This window comes from Natator depressus, chromosome 1 (assembly GCF_965152275.1).
Source record: "Natator depressus isolate rNatDep1 chromosome 1, rNatDep2.hap1, whole genome shotgun sequence".
Classification (NCBI taxonomy): Eukaryota; Metazoa; Chordata; order Testudines; family Cheloniidae; genus Natator; species Natator depressus.
In genome coordinates this window covers 328,758,449-328,783,260 of record NC_134234.1, presented here as the reverse complement: position 1 = coordinate 328,783,260, position 24,812 = coordinate 328,758,449, and the positions used below count along the sequence as shown (strand labels likewise).

General features: G+C 40.4%; 1 protein-coding gene across 6 annotated transcripts in view; it reads left to right on the top strand.

Annotated features, from left to right (window-relative positions):
- PCLO (piccolo presynaptic cytomatrix protein) overlaps positions 1-24,812 on the top strand; it is a 522,276-nt gene that overhangs the window by 6,382 nt on the left and 491,082 nt on the right. For all 6 annotated transcript variants that reach the window (XM_074942561.1, XM_074942563.1, XM_074942562.1 and 3 more), the window contains exons 2-3: positions 247-1,444; positions 15,908-17,293. In XM_074942561.1, coding sequence (XP_074798662.1) covers positions 247-1,444; positions 15,908-17,293 — 2,584 coding nt within the window. The remainder of the gene's footprint in view (positions 1-246; positions 1,445-15,907; positions 17,294-24,812) is intronic.

The window sequence follows — 24,812 nt, the reverse complement described above, 5'->3', positions numbered from 1 at the left end:
CCGATCCCGCAAACACTAAAGCCCATGAGTAATTTTACTCATATGAATAGTCCCATTGAGGACTACTCACATGCTTGAAGTTAAGCAGTTGAAGATTCAGTGGCCATAATCTTTAACTTTTCCTACCTTATTTTTCTTTACATTTTAAAAAAAAATATTTTCTTCCAAAGAGTTCAATAATTACAACTAATTTATAGTTAGTTAGTTTTTCACTATTTTTATTTTACTGTATTTATCTCCCCACAGACATCCTGAGCTTGATATAAACCACTATGCAAGACAGCCAGGTAAGTCTCCATCCAGTTTAAGCAAAAGCAGAACGGTAGATGTGTTGAAGACAGAACAACGGTCACCTGGAAGGAGCCCTTCTTCCACTAGTCTGAGAGAATCTAAATCCAGGACTGATTTTAAAGAAGATCAGAAGCCAAGTATGATGCCTAGCTTCCTCTCTGAGGCCAATCCATTAAGTGCAGTCACTTCAGTCGTAAACAAGTTCAATCCTTTCGATTTGATATCGGACTCCGATGCAGCCCAGGAAGAAGCCAACAGGAAACAAAAAACAGTTCAGAAGGACCAGGGAAAGCCTGAGGAGCAAAAGGGACATGCAAAGCATCCAACTCAGCAACAATCTCCAAAGCCAACAGTTCAGCAAAAAGAGCCTGTCAAATCTGCACCCCAGCAACCAGGGCCTTCCAAACTGCCACACCAACAGCAGCAACCAGGGGCAGCTAAGCAAGCTCCAAAACCAGGGCCTAGTCAGCCAACAGGCCCTCCATCAGAACAAGCAAAACAACCATCTCAACAACGAGGGCCACAGAGAACTCAGCCCCAGCAATCAGAATCCACAAAGCAGGTACCTCAACAACAGAGTCCTGCAAAACCTTCAACACTGCAACCAGGCCAGACCAAAACATTACCACAGCTGCCAGATGCTGCTAGAGCACCATCCCACGCACCAGCTCCCGGAAAGCCATCAGCACAGCAGCCAGGTCCTACAAAACAACCATCTCAGCAACCAGGACAGCAAGCAGGTCCTGCAAAGCCATCGCCTCAACAAGCAGGGCCTGCCAAACAACCATCTCAGCAGCTTGGGCCTGGGAAGCCATCCCCTCAGCCCGCAGGACCTGCTAAACAACCATCTCAGCAGCCAGGGCCTGGGAAGCCATCCCCTCAGCCAGCAGGACCTGCAAAGCTACCATCACAACAACCAGGACCTACAAAAGTATCAGGCCAGCAACCTGCGCCTGGTAAAGCTTCACAGCAACAACAAGTAACTGCAGCCACACCTGCTGAATCAGCCCCAAAGAAAACTTTCTGTCCTCTTTGCACTAGCACTGAACTGCTGCTGCACACTCCAGAACAGGCCAATTACAATACATGCACACAGTGTCAAACTGTGGTCTGCAGCCTGTGTGGCTTTAATCCCAATCCACATATAACAGAGGTGAGTAGCGTCTAACATTGATTTTCATTCTAGGCCCCAAAATTGGGTAAAAATTCACTATGGCAAAGTCCAGAAGCTATTATGGTTTGTAATACATCACATAGGCCGGTTATAGCAAGTTAAGAGGAGAAGGTCAGGTTGTTTAGGCAAACAATTCACATTTCATTTGGAGGGGAATGACAGTTCTGTGTTTGTACAGTGTCTAACACAATGGGGTCCTGGTCTGTGACTGGGGTTCCTAAGCATGACTGACATAGAAATAATAAGAGAAAACCTAATATGAACCTTTCTTTAAAACAATTGCTTTTGTTTTGATTTAAACACTCCCCTGCTGTGTTTGTAGTTCAGATACCATAGTCTCCTGCTGATGTCTGTGAACCAGAAAGATAAACTGATATAGGAAATGACTAAGCAATAAAAGTGACACTGACCAGCTTGTATTCAGTATCTCTGCTGAGCAAGGTGCAAAAGTAAACAAGCAGTCCAGATGTTGAAAAAATAAATTAGAATTAAAAAAAAAATCTTTCTGTTTTAATATCTGGAGCAATTAGTCACACATGTGGAAATTTGTGCTTGAAATGGATACAGGGTCAGATCCTCAGGTGGTCTAGATTGGCAGTTTTGGAGCTCCACAGGTGTGTAGACCAGTTAAGAATCTGGCTGATGATTTGTAATTTGATGGTTTTCAATTTGTTTTCAATAAGGTGGACCATTACTTAAGACTGAGTAATCCTTCTGTGGACTATCTCCACTCCCAACCCTGATCTCCACTCCTGTAATAAAAGTAATATTAGGACAGTATTTTTAAAATGAACTTGTTTTAATTTGATGTGTGTGGTGGCTTCATTAACAACCCCTATACTACATTTGTGTTGTGTGCATCCTCTCCAGGGGAATTCACATTAATATCTGGACCCCTCTTGTTGCTTTTAAACCCCCATTACTCTAATTTCCCACAAAGTTGCTTTGCAGTTTGGGTGTGTATGTTTTCAGTGCCTGCGTTTTTGGCATCACCTAGAAATTTGAGCACAGTAGAACTGGTATCAAAGAAAAACCCAACAAACCAGTCATGAAGCAACCAGAGAGGATGTTAGAAAGGACTGTTGGTTTGTTGTTGGTTTTTTTTGTTTGTTTGTTTGTTTGTTTTAGATGGGAAGGAAAGCTAATGGAAAGAAGCCTGAACTGGGCAACAACTAGAACTTCAACATGAATTTGAAGTTTTGTGAGCTACAGCATCCGATGAAGAGAGCTGTAGCTCATGAAAGCTCATGCTCAAATAAATTGGTTAGTCTCTAAGGTGCCACAAGTCCTCCTTTTCTTTTTGCGAATACAGACTAACACGGCTGCTACTCTGAAACCTGTCATCTTGTACTAGTGGCATTTTTGGATGGTACCTGGTGACAAATGGCATGTAGTTCGCATTTGTCAACCTTGGTTATTTATTGGTTTGCAGTCTTTTTAATAAAGAAATAAAATAAAAAAGTTATACAGTGGTAACTCTCTGCACCTCTATGCAGAGGATACAAACTTGAGTTCAGAGCCCGTTTGAGTCCACCCCTGGGATATCAAAGGATGCACTGGAGTTGATGTTTGGAAATTCTCAGGGCTTGGCTACACTTGCAAGTTACAGCACAATCAAGGAGCCCCGGGCGCACTAGCTCACTACCCGTCCACACTGGCAAGGCACGTAGAGTGCTCTGACTCCGCGGCTACAGCGCTGCTGGTACTCCACCTTGGCGAGTGGAATAACATTTGCTGCGCTCCCGCTGGAGCGCTGCGGTGCCAGTGTGGATGAGGTGTTGCATTACTGTTCTCTGATCAGCCTCCAGAAACATCCCATAATCCCCTTAAGTCAAGTGGCCACTCTTGTCATTGTTTTTGAATCACTGTAGGAATGCAGATATGGCCTTTGAAAGCTACATTTCTGATAGCCAGCTGCTTATCTCCTCCGAGACAAAGCAACCATTAGTGTGGAATTCTGTGTGCGTGAGAGAGGCAGGTGGGGGGGGGTCTGCTGCTGTCTGAACTTACAAGACAGCATGCTGACAGGCTCTCAGCCCCCCCAAAACCCACTCTCTCTTCCCCCACATACACACAACACATTCCCTGTCACACTCCACCCCATCCCACCCCCATTTGAAAAGCACATTGCAGTCACTTGCATGCTGGGATAGCTGCCCATAATGCACCATGCCCAATGCCGCTGCAAGTGCCGCAAATGTGGCCATGCCAGCTTGCTTGAAGCTGTCAGTGTGGACAGACTGCAGCGCTTTCCTTACTGCGCTCTGCGAAGGCTGGTTTAACTCAAAGTGCTCTACATCTGCAAGTGTAGCCATGCCCTTAGATTAGCAGAAGTGTGAATTGTGCTTTACTGCCTGTGGGTTCTGGGGCCATTTGCAGGACGTGTTCAAGAGGAGTGACCAGAGAATACTGCTGCTGGAGAATGTTATATGGGACATTTTAGACAGGAGTGTTCTTTAGTGGGGGTCAAAGGAGAAACACTGGTACCCTGAACCTCTGCTGCCACACTCCCACACCTGAGTCTAGCTAGCTGGGTGGGACCGTGGTGCTGCATCAAATTACAGGAAAATAATTGGATGATTGTCTAGGTTTGGAATAATTGATCTCGAGAATAATCTAGAAAGATTGTTTAGAAACAAAAATCATTAAGCAGCCACAGGAAATATTATAGTATGACAGTAGTGATGTTATTTGCGGTGTTGTTTTAGCCTTGTTGGTCCCAGGGTATTAGATAAAGTGGGTGAGGTAATATCTTTATTGGACCAACTTCACCTTTTAATCGGCCACTTCACCTTTAATGGTCCCTTGAAGTATGTGTTAACTACTTATGCTAAACAAACTGTTCCATCTTGTATTTGGCTGTGACACTCTGAGCAAGTTTCCCAGACCTGAAGAAGAGCTCTGTGTAAGGTCAAAAGTTCATCTCTCTCACTAACAGAAGTTGGTCTAATATAAGATATTACCTCACCCACCTTGTCTCTGTAGTAGTGATGTTAGCTATATTCAAAGATCAAATTCTTATAAACCTTTATTTTCAAGCCTTTGCAGCTTTCCGGTACAGGGGGAAAGAGAAAAACTACTTTAGTTGAAATTTCTCCTGCTTGTTTGGCATGCCCAATTGATAAAATTTCTTTGACCCATTTTATATTCAGTTATTGGAGCATGGGTCAAAGGCTTTCCTTCTGTCTTTCTCTCTCTCTTTCTTTCGTTTTCCTTAGTGGGATTCTGATAGTTCAAAAGTTGGTTTATGTTTAAAATGTCAGATTTCCATGAAGACAGTCAAGAGCCTTCAATGTATTTGAACCAAACTGGTTTAGAGAGAGCTGTAAGTATTTGAAAAATCTTCGATTTTCCACTAACTTTTTAAGTAGGCATTATGCCTGGGTATGAAATTCAATATGTTGAGACAATAAATACAGCTGCCTTTAAGACCATCTGATTGCATACATATGTAAAAGGACATTTGAATTTCATATCATACTTTGAAATAAACATGGGTAAGGCATTTATTTCACAGTGCAATCATTTCAATAAATGAAGGAGAAGTGCTTCTAATCTAGTCAGCTACTAGCTCTATGCTGATGACTCCCATATCTACCACTCCTTCTGCTCAGCCTCTCATCTCCAATCTTGCTGAAATCTCATTCTGGATGTTCTGTGACCATCTGAAATGGAATATAACAAAACCTGAACTCCTGATCTTTCCCCTCTGAGCCCTTCTCCCCTCCTTTATTAAGCTCAAAATCTTATCCCTCTTTTCATCCAATGTCCAGGCTGTTGCCAAATCTTGCTGCTTCTTCCTATACCACATCTCATACATTCTTTTCACCATACTGCTTGAAAACAATACTTTGTTCCTTGGTTGTTTGTCACTGTGGCTACTGTGAAAACTTTGTTCCTGGTTTGTCCTTATTACTCTCCAATCCATCTGCTAAAATAATCTTCCCTCTCACCACTCAGATCTTACCATTTACCTAATGAAATCCCTTCTTTGACTTCTTCTCACCTGCTGCGTAACATTTAAGCTTCTCGTGCTCCCCTTCGTGTTTTCCATTCATACCTCTTTCATTTGGCACTCTCTCTTATTCAGGCACAGTCTCTCTCCCAAAAAATGACAATTCTAAATGAAAAATAAACAGATGAACAAAAGGTAGAGGGAAGAGCTACAGCATGTAACAGAGGATTTTCATTGTTTAGTTCCCCGACTATTCCTTTGTAAACTATTATAACTGCCTTCTGCAGGGGTTCTTGCATCTTCCTCTGGAGCGTCAGGTTCTGGGCACTGTCAGTGATGGGCGATTGAACCACTAGTCTGGTCCAGTATGTCAATTCCTACATTTCTATATTACTAGTTGGCAGATTTCTTGCAGGCATCACAACAGAAGTGGCTCTTGAAGAGGAGGGTTGAATAAGGACTAGCTCCAGAAGCTCCAGGCAGACTAGCTCCAGAAGTGCATTCAATGCATCAGGACAGCACAGCACAGCACAGCACAGCACAAAGTACAAAATAACACCAGAGGTTCACCCTCTCTTCATTTAAATCCCTACTTAAAATTCACATTCTATATGAAGCCTATCCACCTCAATTCACGATAGAGAACTTTGTAATCAAGACCCAAAAGTGATACTGTACTGCTAGGAGATCAGATCATCATTTGCACCAGGTGACTAAACTAACTTGCATTGCAAATGTCTTTGGACAAGGTATTGTCTGTCTTCAGTTTTGTGCAGCATATTCTAGACAGAAAACACACCATAAATAGTGTCTGGCAACGTATGTCTCTCTAATCTGTCTAGGTATTTATATTCAGTTCATCACTGTGTTATATGAGTGCCTAGAAACAATTACATAAGGTAAAAAAAAATCATCTAAACACAGTTGATGTTTGGTCCTCCATTCTATTTCTCATATACACACTTTTGAATCTCACATAAAAGATAATGAGACTGTCCCTCAAATAACCAGCCTCCTAACTATGTGTTTTATTGTGTAATCATTTGGAATTTTTTCCCCTTCATTTTATTTTCCTTCTTACATTCCCTATTGTAAAAACCAACAACACAGGTCATCAGTGAGGACTGATCCCAGCACCTCCAGATCCTTTAAGCACTACTCATATCTTTAAATACTTGCTTTGCCAAAATGCATGAACTTCTATACTTTGTTTCCTTTGGCTGGTAGTTGTAGCAGACTGTCATCCTCTGTGAACGAGCCACTAAAGAAGATGCATAACACGTACTCAGCCGGGGATTGTGCTGAGATAATGCACCTGTATGTTCATTACACTGGATGTCCATAAAGGGGCAGATGGAATCAAGTTCTAGAGCTCTTAATGTTGTAGACCCTAGTTATATATTTCAGATCTCCTCCATGGGCTTCTCTTTGATACCACATGCCTTTAGAGATCCCGCTACTTTCAAACAATTCATTCCACCTTTAATCTATCTCAGTCCATCTCTTCTGACCTTCAATAACCCATTCCACATGTTTTCAGTGGTGTAATATGGCTGCTCTTCCCTTCTACTTTCCTGTTACCTTCTACTTCCATTTTGTTACAGAATTGGAATGTTCTTCATGATAAATAATAGTTATTTACCAATACTTGTCATTGTTTATATATTTTATTGTGCCATGTGTTTGGTGAGGGAATGGTTTGGTAAGGTGCATGTTAAATACATATTATTAAGAATTTAAACAGAGAAATTGAGGAAACTCACTGATGATATCCACTGCAATTATAACTCAACTGCTTTGCACATCTATATTAAGAAACTCATTTAAAAGTACATACAATAGTTCAAAATACTGTTCTTACACAAGGGAGTATCTTGTTATTCAGAGGAAAATAGGACTGTAAGTAGGCTCTTGGGTCATCTAATCTAGTCCCCTGCTGTCCTAGGGAACCTCATTATATAGTCCCATTCATGAATTTATCGAGCCCCACCCAGATAAGTACATTCCATTCCTGGGGGAACTTTCATTATGACTTTTGTGAATTTGAATTCACAAGCATAATCTTGCATTAAAAGCACATCATTTTGAATAAACCTAATACAGTATTGCTAGAAGTGTTTTCATTATTTTCTTTTTTGACAAATGCTAATGAAGACAGCCTTTTATTAGATCTAAGTATTCTCTGCAATGCTTACAGTTCAAAAACTGCAGCATTGTGCTAGTGCATGAGAACCAGAAAGTGACCTGGACTAGAAACTTACTGTAAACAAAAATAAGGCTTCAATCCTAGACTCCAAGTCTAGGCTTTATTATAGTAGTAGAAATAGCTTTGCCATGGCAAGCCCTCTATAAAATACTCTTAGTCCTGAAAAGTATTTATTACTGATGGCAACATGAAGAAGGCAGTGCAAAATAGAAAAGTAGTAAGTGTTTGAATCCTTTCATAAACTATTATAAGTATGAGGTGCAGACAAAATGAAAGTTTAAAAAAAATCAGATCAAGATTATGTATTTATTTTATTAGTATCTAAATATATCATATCAGATTCAACTCTTAAATACACTGGTGTGAAGCCAGAGCTACTCCATTAAAGTGGGTGGAGTTAATCTGGAGTTACACCACGGGAGTAGAGATCAGGGTCTGACCCAAAAAATATTCAGTCACTTATCTAAAACGTTTCTTATCTCCTTGTGTTAAAATGAAATATCTGCAGTTAAATCCTCCACAGAATGATTGGAGTTTCACTATTACTAAATTGCAGTTTACACATTGCTGTGTACTGAAATAATTTGGTACTTTGGATTAAATTAATCTCTAGTGTAATTCCTTTAATTCTACTTTGCTATAAAAAAGATAAACTTAAAGTAGAATATAGTGTATATGTTTACACTAAGTGGAATTTGTTGGAAGAATTGATGAGCTCCTCAAATGAAAAGTGCTAAGTACGTACACAATAGTATTATTCTGTTGTGAAGTATTCCTGTTTAAGAATGCAATACACTTTCCATTATTCTTTATCAGAGGAAGTTTACATGTCTACATTAGTACTCTTTAATTCAGGGCAGATTTGTATTTAAAAACATTGTTGTCCTGTAGCTTCTAGTTTCTTTAATGCAAAAAAAAAAAAAAAAAAAAAAAAAGAGAGCTAAGAGAAGCTGAACGATCCTTGGCAAGAAATGTCTGACCTTCCAACATGTAGGCTGATCATTTTAAATAGAAAATACGCTAAAAGGCTTTTAAACAAGTTACCACTAGCCCAGGAAACTCTTCCGTCCAGTTTTTAACACAAGTAAATTATGAATTAATCTGCAAAGTTAAAGGTATCAACTGCAGTGAGCCATCTGCACTGGTATTACTGTTGCCCAGCAACTGTAATTTACTACTGCATCAGGTCATGTGATATGGGATGCTGTTTTCTGGGTAATCACTGGGCAGGAAGTGTGGATGATTCCTTCTTTGAACAGAAGGGATAATCTGTTGTCAAATCCCAGTAATATTCACTTGGTTGGATGCTTTTTATGCAGAACAGATGAACTTTTACTTGTTAACCATTTGTGTTCTATACTGTTAGTGGTGACAGCTAATTTGGAGCCTGTCATTTTGTGTGTATAGTTGGCATTATTTTGCATTTGTCAACATTACATTTCATCTGCTTTTTTGTTTGCTCAGTCACCCAGTTTAGTGAGATCCCTTTGTAACCTTTTATGGTCTGCTTTGGACCTAACTGTCTTGAGTAATTTTGTGTCGTCTGCAAATTTTGCCACCTCCAGATAATTAACGAATATGTTGTCCCAGTACATAGCCTTAGAGGACCATGCTATTTACCTCTCTCCATTGTGAAAACTGACCGTTTACTCCTACCTTTTGTTTCCTATCTTTTAATCAGTTACTTATCCATGTGAGGATGTTCCCTCTTTTCTCATGACTTCTTAGTTTAAGAGCCTATGGTGAGGGATCTTGTCAAGGTTTTTCTGAAAGTCCAAGTACACAACATCAACTAGATCACTCTCGTCCACATGGTTGTTGAATGACCCCCTCAAAGAATTCTAATAGGTTTGTAAAGGCATGATTTCCCTTTACAAAAGCTGTGCTGACTCTTCCCCAATGTATTGTGTTTAACTATCTTTCTGATAATTCTGTTTTTTACTATGATTTAAGCCAACTTGCCCAAACTGAAGTTAGGCTTACTGGCCTGTAATTGCCAAGGTCACCTCTGGAACATTTTTTTTTTTAAATTGGCATTACATTTAGCTACCCTCCAGTCATCTGATGCAATGGCTTATTTAACTGATACATTACATACCTGATTTTAGAATGGCCATGTCATCCCTGTTGTATTTGGGCTGGAGCTGAACCTATTCCTTCTTTGCCCACACCAGGATTCTGAGTCTTAGAGTCTTTTCTGTTATGATGCTTTACCAGCGTACATGATACTGCATAGAATTATAACTGACTTGCATTTTTAAGGGCCTAATGTTATCTAGGTAGAAATGTATTCTTTAAATCAAATTCAGATTCCTGTCTCTGGCTCCTGTTGGAGGCTTTGGGAGCCATAAACACGTGTTTGTTCCCATGCTGGGAATTGACTTCTAGGTCACGCTTTGGTGCAGAGTTGGGCCTTTTAAATACATTGGACCTGATTCTCATTTACACTGAGGCTACTTTACAATCCCCTGCATTGTAAAGCGTTCATACATTTTACACTGAGCTGGGAACATATGCTTATGTTGTACACACATTTTAAGGCTCCTTTACACTGCCAGGAGACTTAGTGTAAATGATAATTTGTTTCATTATCTTAAAACGTAGCTTTGCTCTGAGAATTGGCTGTTAGAATAGCTACATTATAATTGTGTCTCAGTGAATGTCGTTTCAAATGTGCTCAATTTGAAATGTAAAGAAGATGTGTTTTTTTTTTCCCTTGCAGCCATACTGGAAAACAGTATGTTTTAGTTAAAATCATGCAGGGTCTTCCACAGTAATAAAAACCCTGCAAGTCAGCTAAAGCATTCTGTGACACCCGTGCAAGTCCGTTGCCTTCAATGGGTTTGCACAGGTGTAACAATTCTATTGATAACGCACAAGAAGGAGTAGAATCCAGGTCGTCCTGAGCTGTGTTGTCTCTGTATGGCTAAGGAAAGTTAAACATGAAAGCAATAAATATGTATTTTTGTCACTGGAGTCAGCAGTTCTGACTCTGAATGGACAGAGAAAAAGAGCTGTTGAATAAGATGGTACAGGTTTGTCTTTCATGGTCACTCTTCATAGATGGTATTGCTAGAAAATAGAGAATAAACTTACTTTGGAGCTCCCGTTTTTAACTAGTACAGTCATTAGAAAGCTGTTATTATTTCTCTGAACATATGGCACGGCTGTGAAATATATTTTAGTGTTTGCTTATTATTTTGAAATTACATAATATCACATCAGAGAGCTAGGCGATGAGGATTCATAGATTCATAGGTATTAAGGTCAGAAGGAACCATTATGATCATCTAGACTGACCTCCTGCACAATGCAGGCCACAGAATCTCACCGACCCACTCCTACGATAAACCTCTCACCTATGTCTGAGCTATTGAAGTCCTCAAATCATGGTTTAAAGACTTCAAGATGCAGAGAATCATCCAGCAAGTGACCCAAGCCCCATGCTACAGAGGAAAGCGAAAACCCCCCAGGGCCTCTTCCAATCTGCCCTGGAGGAAAATTCCTTCCCGACCCCAAATATGGCGATCAGCTGAACCCTGAGCATATGGGCAAGATTCACCAGCCAGATACCCAGGAAAGAATTCTCTGTAGTAACTCAGATCCCACCCCATCTAACATCCCACCACAGGCCATTGGACCTATTTACCATGAATATTTAAAGATCAATTAATTGCCAAAATCATGTTATCCCATCATACCATCTCCTCCATAAAGAGGAAGAGGTGTAACATAGGAACCTCTACTCCACCAAAGAATCCACTGGGGTGATTGTTCCTTGACCAATTACACTAGCTTTAGTGCCTGTTTACATCAGACCAGTGGGGAGGCCACACTGCACTAGAGGATTTGGCCGTTTTTGGCTCTGGGAAGAAATAAATATAACGAAGAAAGAATTTGGGATTTGGGCCAGGGCATTGCTGCCCATGACACATTGCTCTGACTGCTCACTCTTTCTCCTTTTATGATGATGGTCATTGAGTAGAGGGGAGGAGGTGCTCACCCTCCCACAAATTTTACATTGTCTGTAAAAATATGGAAGAGCAGCCCTGGATACAGCCCAAGCCTACTCCCGGTGAAGTCAGTAGCAAACTCTTTGATGGCAGCAGACACATGATCAGGCCCATTCTTCAATATGTTTTAGTTGATAAAATGCAGCTCTTAACATAATTTATTTACAACTCCTTCAGTTAAAACACATGCAAACTACAGTTCTCTGAGTTTAAAATGAAATATATTGGTAATAATGGCTTTGGAGTTTTGGCACTTAAATTCCTCCCAGGCATTTCAGTGGAAGGAATTATGGCTAAAACAGAGGGATTTTAAAAAAAAAAAAAAAAAGGTAAAATCCCTATGTTTTTCCTTCTTCATTTCAGTTGTAGGAGTTACCCATTAACTTTTATTTTAAAAGCTTTATTTTGATTCAGAAAGTAAAAAATGAAAACCCAGGATTTAAAGGCACTTAACATTGTTGGTGCTCAAGTTAATATATTGCAAACTGCAGTACAGAGTGGACTCATATTTATTTATTTAGATTCTAATTGGACACTATAATCAGGCTGGACTTAACCAGGTGCTGTGTTTACCATTAATTATATCACATGGTGAAGAAAGCATTTGATAAAATTAAAAGGCCATCATTATTTTTTTAAATGTCTTTATTGGTGGTAAGAGAGACAAGGTGTTTGAGGTAATATTTTTTATTGGATCAACTTCTGTTGGTGAGAGAGACAGGCTATCAGACTTACACAGTGCTCTTCTTCCGGTCTCAGAAGCTAACTCAGTGTCACTGCTAAATACAAGGTGGAACAGATTGTTTACCAAAAGTAATTAATGCATATTTCAAGGGACCATATAAGGTGAAGTGACCCATTAACACCCCTCCAGTCATAGGAAGGAAATGAAGGGGGTGGGGGGTGGGAGAAACAGCTGGATGGGATTATTAGTGGGTTACAGACTGTTGTAATAAGTCATAAATCCATCTGTTCAGAACCTGATTTTTAGTGTCTCGTAAAGTTATGAATTTAAACTCCCAGGCTTGTCTTTTGAAAGTGTTGTGCAGGTTTCCTTTTATGATGAGGACTGATAGGTCAGATATTGAGTGATGACTTTGTGAAAGTGTTCACCCACAGGTGCTAGGGTGTTTTTGTCTTTTATCGTTTTCCTGTGTGAGTTCATTTGAGAGTGTAGTGATTGTCTAGTTTCACCCACATAGTTGCTATTGAGGCATTTAGTGCACTGGATGAGGTACACCACATGTTGTGACTGGAATGTGTCCCTAAAGGTATGTTGTGTGGGGTGTTGATCATTGTAGCAGTCTGCAGGTTTTGTATCTGTTGTTCTGTCAGGATATGGTGCTGCTTTGAGTTGGTGTGTCCTGGTCTGTTAGGAGCTAGCTTCTGAAGATGAGCTTGGAGGGATTGAGGGGTTGTCTGAAGGCCAGAAGAGGGGGTTCAGGAAACTTTCTTTCAGGATGGGGTCCCCATCAACTATGGGTTGTAGTTGTTTGATGCTACCCTATATGAGTTCCGTGTGGGGTGGTAGGTGACAACTAAGGGTGTGCAGTCGAAGGGGGTTTTATTTCTGTATTGAAACAGGTTCTCTCGGGATATTTGGGTGACCTGTTCCATGATGTAATCTACTTCTCTGGTGAAGTGTCCTTGTTTAGTGAAGGTGTTTTTGAGCATCTTAAGGTGTATATCCTGGACTTTCTCCTCAGAGCATATTCTGTGGTATCTGAGTGCCTGTAGATCAGTGGTTCTCAAAGCCGGTCTGCCGCTTGTTCAGGGAAAGCCCCTGGCTGTGGGAAGGGCAGCCAGCATGTCCCTTGGCCCGTGCCACTTTCTGCAGTCCCCCCTGGCCTGGAGCGGTGAACCGCGGCCAGTGGGAGCCGCGATCGGCAGAACCTGCAGACGCGGAAGGTAAACAAACCGGCCCGGCCCGCCAGGGGCTTTCCCTGAACAAGTGGCGGACCGGCTTTGAGAACCACTGCTGCAGATAACAGATTTCTTGGTGTGTTTGGGGTGGTTACTGGATCTATGAAGATGGGTGCGATCATAAAATCTCTTTTATGGTCATTGTTAAAAATGTATTGCTGGGTAAGTACAGAGGGAAACGTAATAATTAAAAAGCAGTCTGGGCCAATTCAGTTTTCATTTCCATGGGTGCAACTTGCAGTGAATTCAATGGGAGTTGCACACACTTGAAATGGGAGCTGAAGTTGTTTCTTAATTATTTTGTCCTGTAAGCTTGACTCATCCCCTTGAATACCAAAATGTTCACCACATAAAATGTCCTCGTTTTCATCTTGGTTGGTGATAGGGATGAGGTTTTGCAAGTCTGTGGAGGGAGCAGGATGCATGAATCTCTCCTCGCCTGGGGCAGCCAAGAGCCTATAGGGAATTTTGTACTACCCCTGTGGTCTGCTCCTCTGTGCAGCTCCCTTTGTCCCTTGGCAATGTGGCTCACTCAGGATATGTGATATCACTGGCTTTGTGGCTGCATGTGTGCCCTGCCTTCCCCTCCAAAGGGAATAGAGCAGGGGTGGCCAACCTGAGCTTGAGAAGGAGTCAGAATTTACCAGTGTACATTGCCAAAGAGCCACAGTAATATGTCTGCAGCCCACCATCAGCTCCCCCGCACCCCGCTCCCAGTGTCTTCCGCCCACTGGAGGAGGTGGGAACGGGTGGAGTGGGGGCAGGGCCTGTGGCAGAGCCAGAGGTTGAGCAGTGAGCACCCCCCTAGCACATTGGAAAGTTGGCACCTGTAGCTCCAGCCCTGGAGTCGGTGCCTGTACAAGGAGCCGCATACTAACTTCTGAAGAGCCACATATGGCTCCGGAGCCTCAGGTTGGCCACCCCTGGAATAGAGTGTGTGGAGGGAGGAGTAGGAGATAATGCTGTAATGAGCAGAACTAACTCTCCTGCTGGAAACTGTTGCCGTGCAGGATACCATGCCAAACTGAGTAGTAATGAAAAGCATGGGGAATGCCATGTGGAACAGATGTTTTCCTGGCTTCATCTTCCTCTTCCTCTGGCCTGACATGTCCTTTCTGAAATCCTCTGGAGCCCCAACTGCAACTGTGCAGATAGCCTTCAGGAGAAAACAATGGTGTATTTGTTCTGCTCTCCTCTCTTAAAACAGTTATGGGGGCATAAGAAGAGAGCAAGAATGGTCCTGAGATTAGGGTCGTAGCCTGGGACTCAGAAGAGCTCAGTTCAATTCTTTTCTCTGCCATACTTCCTGTGAGGCTTTGAGCAAGTCATGCAGTCAGTTCCCCACCTGTAAAATAGCATTTCTTTCCCTCACAGGGCTGTTGTGAGGAGAAATGCATTACAAATTGTAAAGGAGTACTTGTGGCACCTTAGAGACGAACAAATAAATTTGTTCGTCTCTAAGGTGCCACAAGTACTCCTTTTCTTTTTGCGGATACAGACTAACACGGCTGCTACTCTGAAACCTGTCATTACAAATTGTGAGGTTCTTGGATACTATAGTAATAGAGGCCTAGAGGTACAGAAAATAGATGAATTATTTGCCTTATTCTTTCCCTTTGTGTTGAATAATGAAGAGTACAATGGGGCTTATGGTAATTACTTTTGGATCTACTAAGCCTAATAATGATATGATTGCAGGAACACATAATTATGGTTCATATAGGGCCATAATTTTTTAAGCAGAGCTCCTCATTCATTTCAGATGAAGACTTGTGCTCAGAAGTTGATGATATGAAATGGGTCTACATAAATATATGGAATTCATTAGCACACCTCTATTGTTAGTTCAATATGTGCATATAGAGCACCACTATGACTTTTTTGCTCCTATTATATAAAACATAACCAAAACTATGAACTAGACCAGGAACTTGATAATTGCACAGTTAAAGGTAATTATGCATTCATTTTTGTTCTGATTATTATAATTATGGCTTTCATTGGCAGCATTAATTTGCCAAACTATTTTTGAATATTATTATTATTTCATTATTACCATTTTCTTTTTTTTTAATTTTTTTTGGCAAATCAGTATTGCTGATGAATCAGTGCTGGCAAATCAGTGCTGCCCCCATGAATTTCCACAGTGCTTGAAGTGTGGACTTGTTCTGATGGCCCGGACTGCAGGAATCAGAAGTGAAATGAAAAATTCAGTTGTATTTTTTTAACCAAAAAGCAATATTCAGTGGTAATATTTCCCCCTCTTTTGGTGAACTTTTATCTGTCAAAAGTTGATTTACTAATGTTAACATTGCATGACCCTAATTTTAAATCTTTTCCTGCAGGTTAAAGAATGGCTCTGTTTAAACTGCCAGATGCAAAGAGCACTAGGTGGTGATTTAGCTTCTGTTCATGGTCCTGTGCCACAGCCTCTTCCACCCAAACAGAAGGCAACCTTTCCACCTCTAACAACCAAAGTGCCCTCCCAGCCCCAGCAGCCTGCTCAAAAGAAAGATATTTCTCAAACACCTGCTCCTTCCCAGCCCCCAGAACCTAAAAAGCCCCCGCCACTGACAAAGCAACCATCCATGCCTGGCTCTCCCCCTGTGAAATCAAAGCAGCCACCCACTGAGCCTGTTACCCCACACATCTCTCAGCAAATTGAACCCACTCCAAAATTTGGCCAGGTCAAGCCAACATTGGTCGAAGATAAGCAAAAGAAGCCTACAACTGACAGTGTGCCTGCCTCTTCAGCGTCTGGTCTGAAACAGGATTCACAAGGTCCCAAAGCTCCGTCAACTCAACAGAAAGCAATGGAATCTCAGAGATCAGAACATGCCAAGCTGTTGCTGGACACCCATCTGGCTGGGGATAAAGCGGTCCTGCCAGATTCCAAAACCTTACCACAAGTGTCACGGCAAAAGTCGGATCCTAAATTTGTTTCTCAGCCTGGACCAGACACTAAAGGTCAAAAAGCTGTTGAGCCAACACAAATGAAAGAAGACCCTAAGAAGACACAAATAAAAGTAACCCCAAAACCTGATGCCAGGCAGGTTCCAAAAGGACAACAAGCAGCTGTAGGCCCCAAGCCTACCCCCGTGCAGCCAGCACCTCAGCCTCAACAGCCTCAGAGAGCCCAAGAGCAACCAAGGCGTTTCAGTCTAAATCTGGGAGGTATTACTGACACCCCTAAACCACAGCCTACAACTCCACAAGAAACAGTTACTGGGAAACTCTTTGGATTTGGCGCGTCAATCTTTAGCCAGGCTTCAAATTTAATCTCCACATCAGGCCAACAAGGAGCTCAATCCTCAGGCCCTCTACTGGGGCCTGCTACAAAGCAACCCCCTCCACCATCTCAGGTACCACCCAAAGAGGCCAGTCAGGCTCAACCATCTCTAAAAGCAGCACCTGTGAAAAAAGAAGCCAAGCCTCCTGTGGCAGAAAAGTCACAGCCACCCAAGACGGATAACATTGTAACCGTTAAAGGATCTGAATTAGAAAAGAAACCTATTGCTGCACAAGACAGCAAGCCTCAAATTGCTGAATCTAAAAAATCTGCTGGGCCACCAGGACTGGAAAAAATTACCCTACCTAAATCAACTTGTACTCTTTGTAAAACTGGACTAAACATTGGTTCTAAGGATCCTCCCAACTTTAATACATGTACAGAATGCAAGAATATCGTGTGCAATCTCTGTGGATTTAACCCGATGCCGCACATAGTTGAGGTAGGCAGTGGCATTTATGTTTACTCTATATACGTTAGCAACTGGTTTTCTAGATTGTGAATGTCAAAGCATGTTTTTAATTAGCAAGTGGTGCTGAACAATTCTAATGCTTCATTTGAGAGCTTGTATTTTTTTTAATTAAATATTTCTGAAACTTGGAGGGTAATCAAAAGCTACTTTAGATGAATTTCCTGTATTTTAAAGGCAGATACTGTAGTAGATCTCCTAGATTTTGAGGCAAAGGCAGACTAATAATAATGATGATTACTGAACCCTTTGAAATTAGTGGTATTATAGCATGGTAGATTATTGTATTCATTCTTTAGAGCTCACCCTGGGGTAAAAGTTCTCTTTCATGTCTGTCAGTATAGCAACATTAACATGGTTTATTTCCCTCTCCTCCTCCTCTTGATCAGTGAGCATTATTGAATGAAAGGATTTATTAATTGTTAGTCACTTTTCCCCAGCACAGTCTTTTAACTTCTCCCTAAATCTGTTAGACAGAGTTGTACCTGTATTTTCAGGTTCCATTAATCGCATTCTGACTCTTTACTGTATGTGGGAGGCAGACTCATTCTGATGTGCCCAAACCCCTGAGGTTTGAGGGATACATGTGTGCAAAGTGGGCCAGGATTTAAACAGGCAATGATCAGAAAGCCATTTAACTGATAAAAGGGCTAGAGTTTGAGTGGGTCTGTTTATTGATAAAATACGACAGTATGTCTTTCCCGTGTAGGTATGTAGCAAAATGTTTCCACAAAAGACAATTATTGGAACAGACTCTGTTTAACTTTTGTAACCACCATTCTTTCCAAAAAGGCAACATTTATTTATTTATTATTCTTTCTTGCAAGATTTTTGAAAAAGAGGGAAGGGGTGAGGCACTTTATGTCAGTTTTTGAGCAGGGCTGAAAAATACCATACTTTCCTTATTGAGTTAGCAAGACCTTAGTTGGTAAAAATAGACCACCAGCCAAATACTTGCAGGTAATTCAAGTGTGTAACTCAATCTACTTAGTACCTGAGAAAAGAAACTATTAGTTAAGGGTGTTTGGTATCCAAGTAAATAAACTAGAAATGTCTATCTGGGTTAGATCATTGTGACATCACTGCCATAGCAGAGTAGAAGCATAGGAAGAATAGTGACAAGAAAAGAACATTCAATGTGTGTGGACTTTATCTCTTGGATTCTCTTCCTAACCATGGTATTGCCAACCCTTAAGAGTGTGAAAAACTGGAGTCAGAGCCCCTTGCCCTTCAAAAAACACCAAACTAAACCAAACAACACATTCTCACGTTTTTGTGTCTGTCCTCTGAATTTTTCAGTCTTTAGGGCAGAAATCCTGCACCTCTAGAATGTGAGATCATTTGGGTTTAAAATTCAGGTAGAGATTTTTCAAAAGTGACAAAGGGATTCAGTTGCAAAAGTCCCATGACTTTTAATGAGGCTTACACTCCTAAATCCCATCATCACTTTTGAAAGCCCCACACTTGGCTGTTAAATAAATGCATTCACAAAAATGTGAGGCTTCCCCCTGACTTCCCTGCTGGTTCCATGTTCCTTCTCCTAACACCTAAAGTTGGAAACTGGCATGCTATTTCCTTTTTTCCTCCCTCATCACTGTCCAACCTTCCTGCCTGGACTCCTTCCCTCAGTCTCCTAGTATTCCTCTCACCGCATCTCCCTTTCTGCTCCCCTTAATATTTACCACCACATTCTCTTCCCTTCAAAGTCTCTTTCCATTTCTGCTCAGTTTCCTGCCCGTTATAATCTCTCCTTCCCCCTCACAATATCCAGTACCTCACATTCTAATTTCCTTCCCCTGTAGTCTGTCTGCCCCCATGTCTCTCCTTCCCACCTAGTTGTCTTCCTCTTTCCCACATTCCTTGGTCTATTTTCCTTCCTGAAATATAAATTTCCTTAGCTGCTGTCCCATTTCTATGTTACCCCTCCAAGCCCTTTTCTGTTACCCATACCCCATGGTTTCCATCTTATTTGCTTCTTTCCTCTACTTCCCTCATTTAGCAAGCCACTCTAGCTAAATGTCTTTGTCTCTTCCCTGGCCACACATTGTGAAGAGGATGCAAGCTTCAGTCCCCTTGAGAAGAATGGGAGGTGGTAACCTTTTTCCAAAGGGCAAAAAATCATGAGGAAGACCAAGTAATCCAGACATAAAAACCACCTGAAATCATGAAAATTGCAAGTAATATAATGGGAGTTAGCATTGTATTCACTCTGTAACTGTAGTGCTCAATACAGCTGGAGTGTGATGTGTTCTGTCAAAGGACAAGCAGCTAGTCAGACTGTGTTTATTACCAAACTTCACACTCTCCAACAACTGTTTTTGAAGGTGGGGTGGGCTGATTTATATGGGGATCAGAGGAAGGAATGCTCATAGCTGTTAGAATGAGATCAGGAGGGAAATTTCACTCCCTCTGTTTAACATACACTCTCTCTTTTTATCCTTACTCTCTGAGTTCTAATCTGGAAAGACCAAATTCTGCTGTTTTAAAGGCTATATCTTTCCTTTTTAAAAAAAAAATCCTTCTGTCTCTTTATACTGAAGTCAGGATGGGTTTTGGGTCAGAAAACAATGCAACATCAGTCCTAAACTGAGCTTTATTTTGCAGTTGCTAATGCACAAGGGCAGTTCTTACTGGTGGTTGTGCATCAGTCTATGAACTGTTACCTGGTACCTGCCAAAACATGAGATGTGTCCTTTCATTACTTGGGAAACCAGAGGGAAAGCATGGGGTATAGGTAATAGATAAGGGCCTGGAGGGTGACACAGGAATGGAGGCAGCATCTAAGCAAATGTGTTTGAATGATTCTGATCCTGCCCCATTTAAGGGGTGCACAGTGAGGCTCAAAGAACAAGAAAACACATGTTGAGTTGACAAATACTCAGGAAAATCTAACCCCCCCAGTGCATTTCAATCTTTGAGTACTTTTAACATGGAATATCCAGCATGCAGCCTGGTATCATGCTGTGGACAAGGGTGGCTGATACTTAAGAGGGAACAAGATGCCTGTTTATAATAAAAGATATTTGTTCCTGTCGTTATGTGACAGCACCTCACCTTTTGAAGCGTATTTCCTTCTCTGAATCCATTGAAAACAATCCCTGTGCTGATGAGCTCCAGTTAAACCTACAGGGCCAGTCTCTCAGTGGTGTAAATCAGCAAAGTCCCATGGATATCGATGTAGCTGCACTGATTTTCACAAATTGAGAGTATGGCCCATATTGCCTTTTTTAAAAAAGAAGCAATTGCTCTTTTTTTTCTCCTTTGTTGATCTAGCAGTCAAATATTTATTTACCTAAATGGTAATTTTCCTGTGAAGTAAACAGCGAAGAATAATTAAATAAATGACACTTGATAGATTTCAAAGACTTACAGGGGCACATAAACCTGGTGCATTAGCACAGAGCTGAGCCACTGTTCTTATCCTACCATTTACACAATGGGGAGGAGCATTGTTTACCAACTGTTTAATTATCTTTTCTCTGGGTTTCCAGCTCGGGTAGTTGGAAGCAGTTCTATTTTTAGTAACAGAATACAAGAAAATTGCAACTGTCAAAGCTCAGAAATGAAGACTGTGGCAACGACCATTTTGTGCATTTAAAGCTCAGTGCAGCTTTTGAGTGAATACTGAACAGGATCAGAACTGGGTGGCTAATATAATTGTTGGACATGCTGCGGGTCGGAGGGATGGCAGGAGGGAGGCATCGTGCCATGAAATAGTGTGGCAATAAACTACAAGGAGGATTTTCAAAAAAGAAAGATGAGTTAGAAACATCCAGAGGGAAAAGCTAGGAAATTAAAATCATAGAATCAGGATGGATGCTCTATAAGTATAACATCTTAATATAATCACATAGCCTATGAACAAAAAAGGAAGCAAAATGATATATGAGGTGCGTATATAATGGTAGAATATGCAGTATGTCTAATCTTATAGAAATGCCAAGGGAACAACAGACCTAGAGTTCTGTAGTCTATTGATAGCTGTAAAATTATCCATAGGTATTGGAAGGAAAAAATGGTTCTATCTGTGAAAGAATTTATTATGGACATGGTAAGAGGAGTATTTTTGGAATGGAAAATAAGTTGGGAGAATTTGGGGGGAAAATGGATGTAATTTCTATGACCTGTGAAGGAACTATAATTCTAAGAAAGGGATGTGTGTGTGAAGACATAGCTTGCACATGACAATCTTAAATAGGGGAAAGGAATATTTATTATTAGGCTTATTTGATGGGGTTGTCTTCTGTGCAAAATTCTACAATTTGACTTCGAAATGGAATGTTAAAGTTTTTGCTATTTTGGGCTCCCACTTGTATTTACTAGATTTTATTAACATTAATACATAAATGATGATCTTCCCCAAAATAAAACAATGGTGAAGGGAGTGGGGAAAGCGGCTACAGTGTGAAGTCCTTCCCCAGGCAAACTTGGTGGTATCATAAAAGCGAAGAGTTTAGCAGCATTCAAAGATCAGCCATTTATTTGGGCAGAGTTATAATACAAAATATGAACAAAATAAAGTTTTGCAATGAATATAAACCTTCATGCTTCAAGACATAAACAAACTTCTAACTTTTGGAGCTAGCAGGACATTTTCCATGATCCCATAACCGCCTACTTCAGGGTCTCTTACACTTTTCTCTGAAGCAGTTGGCACTGGTGTAGATGGCTCCCGATCTAACCCAGTATGGTAATTCCTATTTTCCAAATTCCCATTGAAGTCTGAGGGGAAAATGGAGCATCGACATCAGCAGGTGACCCATTTTGTTTAAATGGTTCAGGAGTTTATTCAGGCCCAAACACTAGCCTTTAAAAGTAATGGAAATCCAGCCCAATTGAAATGAGTCCCTGTAATTAAATATCCAAATGTGGCAGGGGTTCTTTAAAGCAAGTCTCTGGAACACTTTAAAGTAATGAGCCATCCAAGAATGTGTAATGAAAATGTCCATCCAAGATTGTCATGAAAAGGTCCAGAAAGCTGTACTGTATCATCTGCGATGATATCCATTACTTCTCATTTAGCAACAACTGTGTACTACATTGTCTGCCCTTTAGAGAAAACCTGGACATTCTGCTAGTTGAACTGCTACTAGAGTTTTATAGAACTTTTTTGTTGTATTGTGTTGGGGATTTGTTTATAGAATAGAGGGTATCTAGATAATCTAGAACACAATCGAGAAAAATCTGCTGGTTGGACTACGAGGATTCCTTATCGTCCCTCACAGTTGTCCATTTTCAGCAGCAATATTTTTTACTTATGACATTTAAAGCCTTTCTCTAAATTATGATTATAAGCAGGTGCATGCTAGGAATGCTTTGCTCCATAACAGTGCCTTTATTATGCAAAAATGGACAGGAAAATGCAATGTATAGGAATTCACCATGGTTCATAGAAGTTGTATCCATTAATTGATAACAACCACTTATAACCAAGGGATTTGTAAATTCCTTTTACAGAAGACTGTATCTTGCATTTGAGCCAGACACAAAATAACCAATCATACAATATGCAGAATTAATGAAGAAAAAGTTTCTTCCTTATCAGCACAAAATGAAATTAATTTTACACCAAATCAAGCATTCCACATTTCATAATGAACTTTGATTGTGTAGTTTGTGTTAAAAATACCCTCATAACTGAGCAATTGATGTTTGCCCATATTTTTATAAAACATATATACAACGGAAAGAAATAATTCATAGATTCCAAGGCCAGAAAGGACATTATGAACATCTTGTCTGACTTCCTTTATAACACAGGCCATAGAACTTCCTTAAAATAAATTCCTGGAACATATTTATTAGGCAAAACATCCAATCTTGATCTAAAAATTGTCAGTAAAGGAGAATCCACCATGTCCCATGTTAAGTTGTTCCAATAGTTAATTACTTTCATTGTTAAAAATGTGTATCTTATTTCCAGTCTGAATTTGTCGAGCTTCAGATTCCAGCTACTGCATCATTTCATACCTTTCTGTACTAGATTGAAGCAGGTACTTATGGACTGTAATCAAGTCACACCTTAACCTTCTCTTTGTCAAGATGAATAGATTGAGCTCCTGAAGTGTTTCACTATACGGCATGCTTTCTAATCCTATAATCATTCTTGTAGCTCTTCTCTGAACTGTTTCCAATTTCTCACATCCTTCTTGAGTTGTGGACACCAGAACTGGACAGAGTATTCCAGCAACAGTCATATCATTGTCAAATACAGAGGTAAAATATAATCTCTACTCCTATTTGAGATTTCCCTGTTTATGCATCTCAGGATCACATTATCTCTTTTGGCCACAGTGTTGCACTGGGAGCTTATGGTCAGTTGGTTTTCCACCATGACCCCAAATCTTTTTTCAGAGACACTGCTTTCCAGGATAGAGTCCCCCATCCTGTATGTATGACCTACATTCTTTGTTCCTAGATGTATACATTTACATTTAGCCATATTAAAATGCATACTGTTTGCTTGAGCCCATTTTACATAGTGATCAAGATGACTCTGTATCAGCAGCCTGTTCTGTTCATTATTTACCTCTCCCCCAATTTGTGACATCTGCAAATAATGCAAGTAATCCAGACCTGCTGATTTAAAAATGTCTAACTTTAGTAGCTGCTGTTTAACATCCTCCTGAGATTCTAGTGGAATGGAAAGAGTGTTATCATATGATATGACTACATGATCTATTTTTTCCCAAATACAGAACAGAAATATTTATTGAACACTTCTGTCTTTTCTGCATTGTGATGGATAATTCTATCATTTTCATCTAGTAATGGATCAATACCATTGATAGAGGTTTTTTTTGTTCCTAATATACTTATGTCCTTAACTCTGCTAGCCATAGATCTCTTATTGTGTCCCTTTGCTTCCCTTATCCATTTTCTACAATTCATAGCTTTATATGCATTACTATCATAGCTTTATATGCATTACTATCAATTTATATTTATTACTGTCAATTTCCATTTACTTCCATTTGTTTTATATATATAGAAGTCTCACATCAGGCCTTCACTTCTCCTCTAAACCAGGTTGGATTTTTAATGACTATGGCTTTCTTCCTCAATTGTAGCTTTTTGGGCATCTAATAGAGTGTTCTTAAACAATTCCCACTTATCATTCACATTTTTCTGATTACGTTCTTCTTCCCAGCTGATTTGGCTCATAATCATGTTTAGCTTTCTGAAACTGGGCTTTTTAAAACACCTACTGTTTGTCCATTATAAATGTGATCATGTCATGATCACTTTTACCTGACTTGCCAATTAGTTTTTAGTTCTCTGATCAGTTCCTCTATCTGTCAAGATGTGGTCTAACATAGAATTCCCCTTTGTTGGATGCAACACCTTTTGAGTTAGGGAATTGTCATCTATAATATTCGAAAATTCCAAGGATGTTTTAGTACTGGCAGCATGAGACCTCCAGCGTATGTCTCTCAAATTGAAGTCCCCCATGATCACAGTTTTTTTCCCCCTGTACATTGTAGATAAGGTG